At 35.3% G+C, this 12313-nt stretch overlaps 1 protein-coding gene across 1 annotated transcript in view; it reads right to left on the bottom strand.

The window, feature by feature from the left end:
* Positions 1-12313, bottom strand: part of CNTNAP4 (contactin associated protein family member 4) — a 676519-nt gene that overhangs the window by 451546 nt on the left and 212660 nt on the right. Inside the window, exon 3 of the mRNA XM_072596864.1 lies at positions 8684-8877. Coding sequence (XP_072452965.1) covers positions 8684-8877 — 194 coding nt within the window. The remainder of the gene's footprint in view (positions 1-8683; positions 8878-12313) is intronic.

Raw genomic sequence — 12313 nt, 5'->3', positions numbered from 1 at the left:
CCCAGGGCAGCCACTCAGGACTGAAACGAAGATCAGGTGCACAATTTCCCCAGGATCTTTACCCCTTGTGCTGCAAAAATTGATGCTGTTGCCACAGTGGCTGCTGCTGCCCTGGGGTCCAGGTTGGGGCTATATGTGTTCCTCTCTCACCCAGACAAAAGAGCTTTTTTATTGACCTTTAAAGCTGTCTTTAGCGTTTGTGACTTGAGAATCTGGAAATTGCAGCTGCTACGCCTGATTCAGAACCATTATGCCTGCTCTAGTCCTGTCTGTGCTCAGTGGCTCATGTTAGGTAGTGCTCCACTCCAAGCCCACTGTGATAGACATTTTCTGTCGGTTTTCCAGACTGTCTTGGACTGGAAATCTGTTTCACTCTGTAATTTTGTGCCTTCTGCTGCTCTAGAATTTGTTTAAATTCATTTTTACAGATATTTTAAGGTACACTTTTAAATGACATAACTGTCATTTGGCATAGTTTCGCCTTTCTTATGCAAAGCAGTGTAAATAATTTTGTTGCAATTATTCAACAAGTATAACAACTGTAGAATGCAAAATTGTGGGTGATTATTTATGAGGTCAAAGAATCTTAGGAAAATTTCTTCTAAACTTCCAAATAAGGCCTATATTTTTGTTTGTTTTAAATGGCAGGAATAAAGACTGTCATCTCTCATTGTGGAAGTACCTACATTGCTATACATATCACCCACAAATAGATATTTTCATCTGTATTAATTTAGACTGTTTAGTGAATTTCATACACTAGATGGATAAGATATAAAAGGAAAACATTCATTTTACTCATGTATCATGATATCTCCATAATGCTAAGCCAGGGATTCTTAAACTTTTTCCACTAGTGACCTATTTTTACTGAGAAAATGTTTACATGACACTGGGTATATAGGTATACAAAATAGGTATACAAATCAAACATTTATTGATAATAAATTGCAAATAAATTTATTTTGAAACAATTCCTCGGTATATGTATAATTTTACCATCTATTAAATTTAATTTTATATAAAGAATTAAATCTTGGAGGAATATTTGATACTGCAGGACACAGAGCATCTTCAAAGTTTTTCATAGTTGATTGATATTTGATGCTATAGAGGGGCAGAGCCAAGATGGCAGAGTGAGAGCAATGTCTCATCTAAGTTCTTGGACAAACTCCTTCAGATACCTCTGAAAGGAGAATGTGACTAAATTGTGGAGGTGCGGAATCCAGTGGGAGACAGACTGTGACGGATTCAGAGCCCAGGTTAGACTGGAAGGTCCACGGGAAGGATCTGTTCCACTGAGGTGAGCCCCCAGTGCACAGCACAGCATGGACAGCACAGCAGAATGGAAGGGACCCGAGACACCTGAGAGTGGCGGGCGGAACTGGTGGAGTGGCACTGAGGGCAGGAGACAAGCCGAACTGAGCCAGTGACAGCAGCTGAGGACCAGATATCAGCACAGCAGCTCCTGAGACTTTCAGCCTAAAGAATAAACTTCGGTAAGTCACTACTTGAACTTCTGGGAGCCAGGATGGTGGAGTGATCAGTAAATACTCTCTCCTCCCCCTTGATGACTGTGAAAGAACCATAAAATATTTCCCCAGAAAAATCCTGAATCAGTGGGAACAGCAGAAGGGGGCAAATAGTCTCATAACACCTGAGGCAAGGAAAATAGCTAAGGGGGATTCCTCCTACTGTGGCAGAGGCAAACCAGAAGGACAGAGGACCCAGGGCAGAGAAAACTCGCACTAGGTCCCAGGCAAGCCTCAGTGCCAGGAGAGGAGCCCCAGGAGGGATGGGAACACGCATTAGCGTCTAGGCATGCCTCAGCCCTCCAGGGGAAACAAGAAGACAATAGGGAAGCTGGGATCACCATTCCCTGACCTTGCCTTTGCCTCAGTTTATCTGAGAAGATCTCCTGTGACCAGACCACTCCTCCCCCACACTTAACAAGCCAACCCCAGGGTTGACTGGGAAAACAAAAACCAAAAACCTACTTTTAGCTTTTTCACACATCAGCTGAACACAAAGTTCTGCAGCTTCTGACTGAAAGAATCAGAAGTCACAACACTCACTCAACATCATGAACAAGAAAAAGCAGAAGGGTGAAAAAAACATATAATTTTTCTATGGGGATAAGGACAAAACACAAACACTAAAGAGGTCAGAGCTGAGACTGTACTTCCATCTGAAACTTCAGAAGGGACTATGAACTGCTCACAAGCACAAGCAGCTCTCCTGGAACTGCTGAAGAAGGAAATAGAAGAAAAACTGGCCAACGATTTTAAAATTATAAAAAAAGAATTCACTGATGAGAACATCTCTTTGAAAAGGAAAATTGAACAAATGGAAAAGGAAGTTCAAAAATTAACTGGAGAAAATAATTCCCTAAAAGGAACAGTTGATCAAACGGAAACGGAAACTCAAAACCTAATTGGGAAAATTGGTCAAATGGAAAAGGAAGCACAAAACCTAACTGGGAAAATTTGTCGAATGGAAAAGGAAGTACAAAAATTAACTAGAGAAAATAGCTCCTTAAAAGGAAAAATTGGACAGTTGGAAAAGGAGACGGAAAAGTTAACTGAAGAAAACAATTTGAAAAAGTTTAGAATTCGACAAGTAGAAACTAATGACTCAATGAGACAGTAAGAATCAGTCAAACAAAATCTAAAGAATGAAAAGATAGAAGAAAATGTAAAATATTTAACTGGAAAAACAACTCACCTGGAAAATAGATCCAGGAGAGAAAATTTAAGAATTATTGGCCTGCCAGAATCCCATGATGAAGAAAAAAGTCTGGACAATATCTTCCAAGAAATCATCAAGGAAAACTGCCAAGAAGTGCTAGATTCAGAGGGCAAAATAGTCATTGAAAGAATTCACCGTTCCCCTCCTGAAAGGGATCTCACACTCAAAACCCCAAGAAATATTGTTGCCAAATTCCAGAGCTATAAAGTCAAGGAGAAAATATTACAGGCAGCCAGAAAGAAACAATTCAAATATCAAGGAGATACAGCCAAGATCACACAGGACCTTGCAGCTTCTACATTAAAAGATTGAAAGAATTGGAACCCAATATTCCATAAGGCAAAGAAGTTGGGACTTCACCTAAGGATCAATTGCCCAGCAAAGTTCAACATAACATTTCAGGCAAGGAGAAAGTCACTCAACGAAATAAGGGATTTCCAGAGCTTCCTGACCAAAACGCCAGAACTCAATAGACAATTCGATCTTCAAATGCAGGTCTCAAGAGAATCATAAAAAGGTAAACAGGGGGGAAAAAACAAAAACAAAAACTTGTTTCTCAATCAGGGCAACCTGTATACCTCCCTATAAGGGAAGATGATACCTGTTAATCTTGAGAATTGTGCAGCTATTATGATAAAAGGGATATACATAGAGGGAATGGGTATAAAGTAAATGATGTCATGTTAAAAATATGATTTAAATATGAAAAGGGATTTTAATAGGAAGTGTGAAAAGGAGGAAGCAGAAAATGGCAAATTACATCACAGGATGAACTACAAAATTATACTAGAGGGAAAGAGGGGAGGGAGATGAGTATTGTTTGAGAGGTACCCTCATCTGATTTGGTTCAAAGAGGGAACAATAAACTTAATTAAGTATAGAAATCTACTTAGCTCATAGGCAGTAGAAGAGGAAGGGGGAAGAAAGGGGAGGGAGGCTAAAAGGTAGGGAAGAAGCAGTAAGAGTAAAGGGGAGTAACAGGTAGGGGGGCTAAAAGAAGGAGCGGAAGGCTGCAGGAGGACCTGATGAAAAGTGAATACTATTGAGGAGGGGAAGGGAGACAGAAGAGCCAAAAGCACAAATGGTGGGAAAGAGGATGGAGGGAAATACACAGATTGTAATCATAACTGTGAATGTAAATGGAGCGAACTCTCCCATACAATGGAGATGGATAGCAGAATGGATTAAAAGCCATAATCCAACAATATGCTGCTTACAAGAAACACATTTGAAACAGGGGGATACACATAGGATAAAGGTCAAAGAATGGAGCAGAATATATGGTGCTTCAGCTGATTTAAGAAAGGCAGGAGTAGCAATCCTAATCTCAGACAAAGCAAAAGCAGAAATAGATCTAACCAAAAGGGTTAAGGATGGAAACTATATCCTGCTAAAAGGCACCATAGACAATGAAGTAATATCATTACTAAACATGTATGCTCCAAGTGGTATAACATCGAGATTCTTACAGGAGAGGCTGGGGAAGTTGAAGGAAGAAATTGACAGCAAAATTATACTGGTGGGGGACCTCAACCTCCCCCTGTCTGAACTCGATAAATTTAACCTCAAAATAAATAAGAAAGAGGTTAAGGAGGTAAATAAAACTCTGAATAAGGTAGACATGATAGATCTTTGGAGAAAACTGAATGAGAATAGAAACGAATATACCTTTTTCTCAGCGGTACATGGAACATTTACAAAAATTGACCATGTACTAGGACATAAAATTCTCACAATCCAGTGCAGAACGGCAGAGATAATCAATGCATCCTTCTCAGATCATAATGCAATAAAAATTACATGTAATAAAAGGCCATGGAAAAGACAAACCAAAAATCAACTGAAAACCAAATAATCTAATCCTAAAGAAGGAATGAGTTAAAGAAGAAATCATAGAAACAATCAACAATTTCATTCAAGAGAATGACAATAATGAGACAACATACCAAATCTTATGGGATATTTCAAAAGCAGGTCTTAGGGGAAGTTTTATAGCTTTGAATGCCTACATAAATAAAACAGAGAAAGAGGAGATCAATGACTTGGGCATGCAGCTGAAAAAGCTAGAAAAAGAACAAATTGAAAATCCCCAAGTAAATACCAAATTAGAAATACTGAAAACCTAAGGAGAGGTTAATAAAATTTAAATTAAGAAAACTATTGAATTAATAAATAACACCAACAGTTGGTTTTATGAAAAATACTAAAAAAATTTATAAACCTTTGGTCAATTTGATTAAAAAAAGAAAGAAAAAAATCAAATTACTAATATTAAAAACGAAAGGGGTGAACTCACCTCCAGTGAGGAGGAAATTAAAACAATAATTAGAAACTACTTTGCCCAACTTCATGCCCACAAATTCGATAATCTAAATGAGATGGATGAATATTTTAAAAAATACAGATTGCCCAGATTAACAGAAGAGGAAGTTGAATACTTAAACAACCCCATCTTAGAAAAAGAAATTGAACAATCGACCAATGAAATCCCTAGGAAAAAATCTCCAGGGCCAGATAGATTCACAAGTGAATCCTGTCAAACATTTAAAGAACAGTTAATTCCAATACTATATAGACTATTTTTTGAAAATTGGGGAAGAAGAAGTCCTCCCAAATTCTTTCTATGATACAAATATGGTTTTAATACCCAAACCAGGAAGAGACAAAACAGAGAAAGAAAATTATAGACCAATTTCCCTAATGAATATCGATGCACATATTTTAAATAAGATTTTACCAAAACAAATACAGCATCTTATCACGAGACTAATACATTATGATCAGGTAGGATTCATACCAGGAATGCAGGGCTGGTTCAGTATTAGGAAAACTATTAGCATTATTGATCATATCAACAAAAAACTAACAAAAAATCACATGATTATCTCAATAGATGCAGAAAAAGCTTTTGACAAAATAAAACACCCATTCCTATTAAAAACACTGGAGAACACAGGAATAAAGGGAACTTTCCATAAAACAATAAGTAGTATCTATCTAATACCTTCAGCAAGCATTTATATACAATGGAGATAAGCTCGATGCATTTCCAGTAAGATCAGAGGTGAAACAAGGATGTCCATTATCACCACTATTATTCAATATGGTACTAGAAATGTTAGCTGTAACAATTAGACAAGATAAAAATATTGAAGGAATAAGAATAGCCAGAGAAGAAACTAAGTTATCACTCTTTGCTGATGATATGAAGATTTACTTAAAGAATCCCAGAGATTCAAGTAAAAAACTACTTGTAATAATAAACAACTTTGGCAAAGTTGCAGGTTACAAAATAAACCCAAACAAATCTTCCACATTCCTATATACTAGCAACAAAGTCCAACATGCAAGAGACAGAAAGAGAAATCCCATTTAAAGCTAGGGTAGACACTATAAAATACTGAGGAGTTTACCTGCCACACCAAACCCAGGGATTATATGAACACAATTATAAGACACTTTTTGCACAAATAAAGTCAGATTTAAGTAAGTGGAAAAACATCAATTGTTCATGGGTAGGCCATGCTAATATAATAAAAATGATAATTCTACCTAAATTAATTTACTTATTTAGTACCACACCAATTAAACTATCAGATAATTATTTTCTAGAGCTGGATAAAATAACATCAAAATTCATTTGGAAGAACAAATGTTCCAGAATATCAAAGGGATTAATGAAAAGAAATGTTTGGGAAGGTGGCCTAGCGCTACCAGACCTCAGATTGTACTGTAAAGCAGCAATTATCAAAACCACTTGGTATTGGCTAAGAAACAGAGAGGTAGACAAGTGGAATAGAATTGGCACTCAAGACACAGTAGGCAAGGAATATTGCAACCTCCTGTTTGATAAACCCAAGGACCCTAGCTTCTGGGATAAGAACTCACTGTTTGACAAAAATTTCTGGGAAAACTGGATAACAGTGTGGTTGAAATTAGGCATAGATCCATGCCTGACAGCATACACAAGAATAAAGTCCAAATGGATACATGATTTAGGTATAAAGATTGATACCATGAATAAATTGGAGGAGCAAGGAATAGTGTATTTATCAGGTTTCTGGAGAAGGGAAGAATTTTTGACTAAAGAAGAGATAGAAACATTATGAAATATAAGATGGATAATTTTAATTACATTAAACTGAAAAGTTTTTGCAAAACCAAATGCAATGCAACCAAAATTCAGAGGGATGTAGTAAATTGAGAAAGAATTTTTATGGCTACGCTCGGGGATAAAGGCCTCATTTCTAGAATATATAGAGGACTAACTTAAATATATAATTATAGAAGTCATTCCCCAATTGATAAATGGTCAAAGGATATGAACAGGCAATTTTCAGAGGAAGAAATTAAAGCTATCTATAATCATATGAAAAAATGCTCTAAATCACTACTGACTAGAGCTATGTAAATTAAAACAACTCTGAGGTACCACATCACACCTATAAGATTGGCAAACATGACAGAACAAGAAAATGATAAATGCTGGAGAGGATGTGGGAGAGTTGGAACACTAATTCATTGTTGGTGGAGCTGTGAGCGCATCCAACCATTCTGGAGGTCAATTGGGAACTATGCCCAAAGGGCTGCAAAAATGTGCATACCCTTTGACCCAGCGATATCACTACTAGGACTGTATCCCCAAGAGATCATAAAAATGGGAAAGGGTTCCACATGTACAAAAATATTTATAGCACCACTCTTTGTAGTTGCCAAAAACTGGAAGTCAAGGGGATGTCCATCAATTGGGGAATGGCTGAATAAATTATGGTATATGAATGTAATGGAGTACTATTGTGCCATAAGAAATGATGAACAAGAAGACTTCAGAGAGGCCTGGAAGGACTTATATGATCTGATGCTGAAGAGAAAGGAGCAGAACCAGGAGAACTTTGTGCACCGCAACGACCACAGTGTGCGAGAGTTTTTTCTGGCAAACTTGGAATTTCGTAATAATGCAAGAACTTATTTAAAAAAAAAAAAATCCCAAGGGTGGTTTTCTAAGGCAAAATGCCTTCCACACTCAGAGAAAGAAATATGGAAGTCATTCGCAGAATGTAGCAGATTCATGTTTGTGCGTGTGTGTTTTTGTGTATTATGTTTTGATTTGTTATATGATTTCTTATATTTATTTTAGTTAGACTGAATAGCATGACTATAGTGACAACGTATTCAATTGGAAAGTATATGTAGAACCTATACAGAATTGTATGCCGTCGTGGGGAGATTGGGGGGTAGTAGGGGGTAGGTGTGGGGGGGAGAAAATCGTAATTTTATGGAAGTGATTGTAAAACATTAAAAAATAATAATAAAATAAAATTTAAAAAATAAATAAAAGTATCATTTTCCCATTAAAAAAAGATATTTGGTATTATACTCATCAATGCTGCGTTCAGAACCAAGTCTGCAGAAGCTGAGCAATGTAACATGGGCAATCACTGCCAGAAACGTTATGGATCTATTATGTGTATGATTTTGAGTTAATTTTTGGTCATTGCATGTTCAGAAACCTTTTTATTGTTACATTTTTTTTCTCGAACCACACATTCAGTTAAGTAAACCAACACACAGTTTAAGAAGCATTGTCTAAACTACCATTTTATTGAACAAAATGCAAATTTAACCTGATCACTTCTTTCTTCTTTAGATCTCAATGTTATTTAATGGAATAAGAAATAATGTATTTCCCTCTTCAGTTGTATCTGACAGAATGCAAAATTATATCTTACCTTTGGTTATTCAATACATAATACATGCATAATGCATTTGAAAATCTAGAATCTTCCTTACTTCCAACTGGAAAATATTTTTATACTAATTCTGAAAATTGCAGTTCTTTAACTTGATATGTATATATAGTAACTTGACAGCAATGTGAAAGAATAGCTAGAGTTATATTCCGAGCAATTTAGTTTTTATTATTATAAAAACATACCCAGATGCTTTCTTCTTGGCGATATTGCTTCCAATTCCTTCCACTGTCACTAAACATCAGGAGGTAGCTTGTTACCCAATCAGAACTCCCATATCCACCTTGTGTGGCAATGGCAGTGATTTCCATTCTCTCACCAAGATCGATCTGCAGCCATTGGTATTTATTTGATATGAGTGGAGACCATCCACCAGCTCCTTTTGTGGGGAGAAATACAAGAAAAGTAGTAAAGAAGATTACATAATGAATTCATGTTAGTAAAAATAAAATGCCACTTGGATGAATTTCACAACTGTGCATAGGCATTGAATAGGATCTTAGGATGCACTAAAATTACCCACAAATTTGATATAATTATCTAGATTTTAAACCAGTAACTTTAAAAAAATTAAAGAAAAGCATATTCATCTTAAACTTTTGCAAATTTTCAAAAATATCAACATAAGAAGCATTTTTGTGATACTAAAGAATTGGAATCAAAATTATTGCACATTTTCTGGGGAATGTTCAAACAGTTTACAATATATGAAGATAATGTAATATTACTAAGTCATAAGAAATGATGAATATTGAAAAGCATGGAAAGATCTACATGTACTTCTGCACAGTGAAGTTAATAGAGCTAAGAACACAATATACATAATGACTAGAACAATATAAATGTAAAGAACAACCACAAAACAAAGAAATCAAGTGAATATTGCTGTATTACAAAGAAAAAATGGTAACAAGTAAGAGATCTAAGAAGATACCCACAATATAATTCCAAGGTGAGATGGGCCTGAATAAAGTGGGTATTTGTTTGAGTGAAGAGAAGGGAATGTATGCAAAAGATATAGAAATAGATATCATACGATTAAGCAATTTAATGTCTATATAGAATCAGTGAAAGAAGAGTCACAGATGACATTGCAGGTATAAACTTGAATTTGATAAATAGAAGGATGATGGTGTCCTCAACAGTAACAGGGAAGTCCTGAAATATTACTGTGGTATAACACTTGAAGAATTGGCAGTTACCAAGACATACGGAAATATGTATGGATATACATACACACATATGCATAAACACATATACACATAACACACATTAAAACACATATATATGGCTATACATACCACACACCAAACACATATATGTATACATGTGCATATGTGAAAAACAATGTAAATGAAAAAAGCAACCACAAAAATTTCTGAAATTAGTATTTTGAAATTATAAAGAATATAAAGAAGTATGAGATTCAAAAGTGTATCTTGCACATATTTTCAAACTTTTTCAACAAATTAACCAATATTGCTCATTTTTTTCTTTTTTTTTGTTTAAAAATACAATTTATTATGTGTGATAGCTTCCTGGCAGGAGAGAAAATGGTTTAATGGGAAATACTATAGTAATGTAAAAAAACTCAAAATATATCTGTAAAATCTTATTGTAATAAAAGAGTAATAGAGAAGTTATTAGGCAGGAGGATTAAAGAGAAGAGATAATAAGTATGTTCCCATTTCAGTTCAAAAGATCACCTATAAATGTGAGTTTGAGTTTGGAGGCATCCATTAGCGTGCCTGTGAGTTTTGTAAAAGTATTGCAGATGACAACAATATTTTCATGATGATCCTCACATCCCAGAGGTGTAGTGAACTTTATCATTATTCAAACTGCGTTTTCATGTCATATAATGATTCACCATGTCTTCTCTTAAGTGATAGTACATCAATCACCAAAATTCATCTTTTAAATCTTTTTGATGAACCCCTTCTTTATCTCTTTTACTCAAAAAATGTATTTCAAATTTAATTTTATAAATTTTATAAATTTCACTATCTAATAAAGTGTTGAATAAAAAAATTCAAATTACATTAAACATCCTAAGAAATTGAGCTCTCAGCAAACCCTGCAAGAAGTTCTCTTTGATTTCATGTTTCCTTGGGTAATACTGTTAGGTTAAAATAAGAATCCTAATCATAAGACAAATTATCAAGAAGTTCAGCCTTAAAAAATAACTCCTCTTAATTCCTATTTAGTTATTCTCTTAATATTGATGGTACAGAGCATATATGTGTGTGTGTGTGCGTGTGTATTATTTTTCATTGACATTTTGACTCTATCAAACCACACAGCAAAATTAGCACAGAAATACATGTAGAGAAGCAACCCGTGTGGGAAAAAAAATAGCTTCAGCAAGCTTCTAGTGTGCTAACCTTGGGCCATCAGTTCTCATCAGGAGAAAAATGAACCACTGAATACGAGCTTTCCCCAGCATCTCTCACAGTTACAACTACAGCACTTTGAGCTAACTTTAAGCATTTGCAGTTAATTGACCTTGAACATTTTTCATTTCTTACCTGTGGTGCAGAGGTTCTACTAGTGTGCAAACTGTGCTGTCTCATTAAGTCAGTACAGTGATAAAATAATGAAACTCCAGAATCTCCTTAGGCATGCCAATTAATTTCTATAGGATGATGCAGCCACAGGGAAAATAAAATTCCTGTAGGGCTTTGGGAGTATGTGCATACATTGTGTGTGTGTGTGTGTGTGTGTGTTTGTGTGTATGTTTGCTATTCTGAATGCTTGTTCTTGATGTAAAAGAATGGGCACTGTCAAATAACAATTTCTTTTTCACAGTTATCAAAGTTTGATGTTTCAGGGATTTTTATTTATCTTTTTTTTAAATGAGCATGCTGTCTCCTGAAGCAGTTCTTATCTGTACAAAGTCTACACTACAAGTACAGCAACACCTCTGGGAGCAGCTGGGAATGTTTTGCAATCACTCCTCTCTTCCACTCACCAGTCACCAGTTGTTTAATCCAGAAAACAAAGGCACAATGAGGAATTTCTAAGCTCAAAGATTCTGCCTCCCTTTCTCTCCCCCACTCGTTTCCACCTCCACACCCTGCACTTTATTTTAGCAAACCAAACTCCCACAAAATTTATAGAACGAAACTCTGGTGGAAACATTTTTCCTCATTTACTCCATTCTGCTTTGGCCCTGGCAAGGCTAAATAAGTTATATACATATACATATATACATATATATATGTATGTATGTATGTATATGTATATGTATATATGTATGTATATATGTATGTGTATATATGTGTGTATGTGTGTATATGTATAGTATATATATGTTGTATATATGTTATATATGTGTGTGTGCATGTGTTTGTATGTATATATGTACATACCTTATATATAGGTGTATATATATATATATATATATATATATATATACACACACACACACACACCCTTCCAATTCATTCAAAATATTATTTTTGTCACTATCTCTAATGAGAAAATATTTGTAGTACTTCATGAATTTTATCTTAAAGTGTTTTACTGTTATTAGCTATTTAGTTGTGGTTGATGTTCAGTCACTTCAGTAGTATTCAGCAATTTGTGATCTCATTTGGGGTTTTCTTGGCAAAGATACTGGAGTGGTTTGCCATTTTTTTGCCAATTCATTTTATAGATGAGGAACTGAGGCAAACAGGCTTCAGTGACTCGCCTAGGTTCACAAAGCTTAGAAGATTTTGAAGCCAGGTTTGAACTCAGGAAAATGAGTCTTCCTGAATCTGTGTCCAGCACTTTTCTCACTGTGCCACCTAGCTGTCCCATAGAAAAGTACT

Source organism: Notamacropus eugenii, chromosome 3 (genome assembly GCF_028372415.1).
Source record: "Notamacropus eugenii isolate mMacEug1 chromosome 3, mMacEug1.pri_v2, whole genome shotgun sequence".
Classification (NCBI taxonomy): Eukaryota; Metazoa; Chordata; class Mammalia; order Diprotodontia; family Macropodidae; genus Notamacropus; species Notamacropus eugenii.
This window is presented reverse-complemented; position numbering and strand designations above follow the sequence as displayed.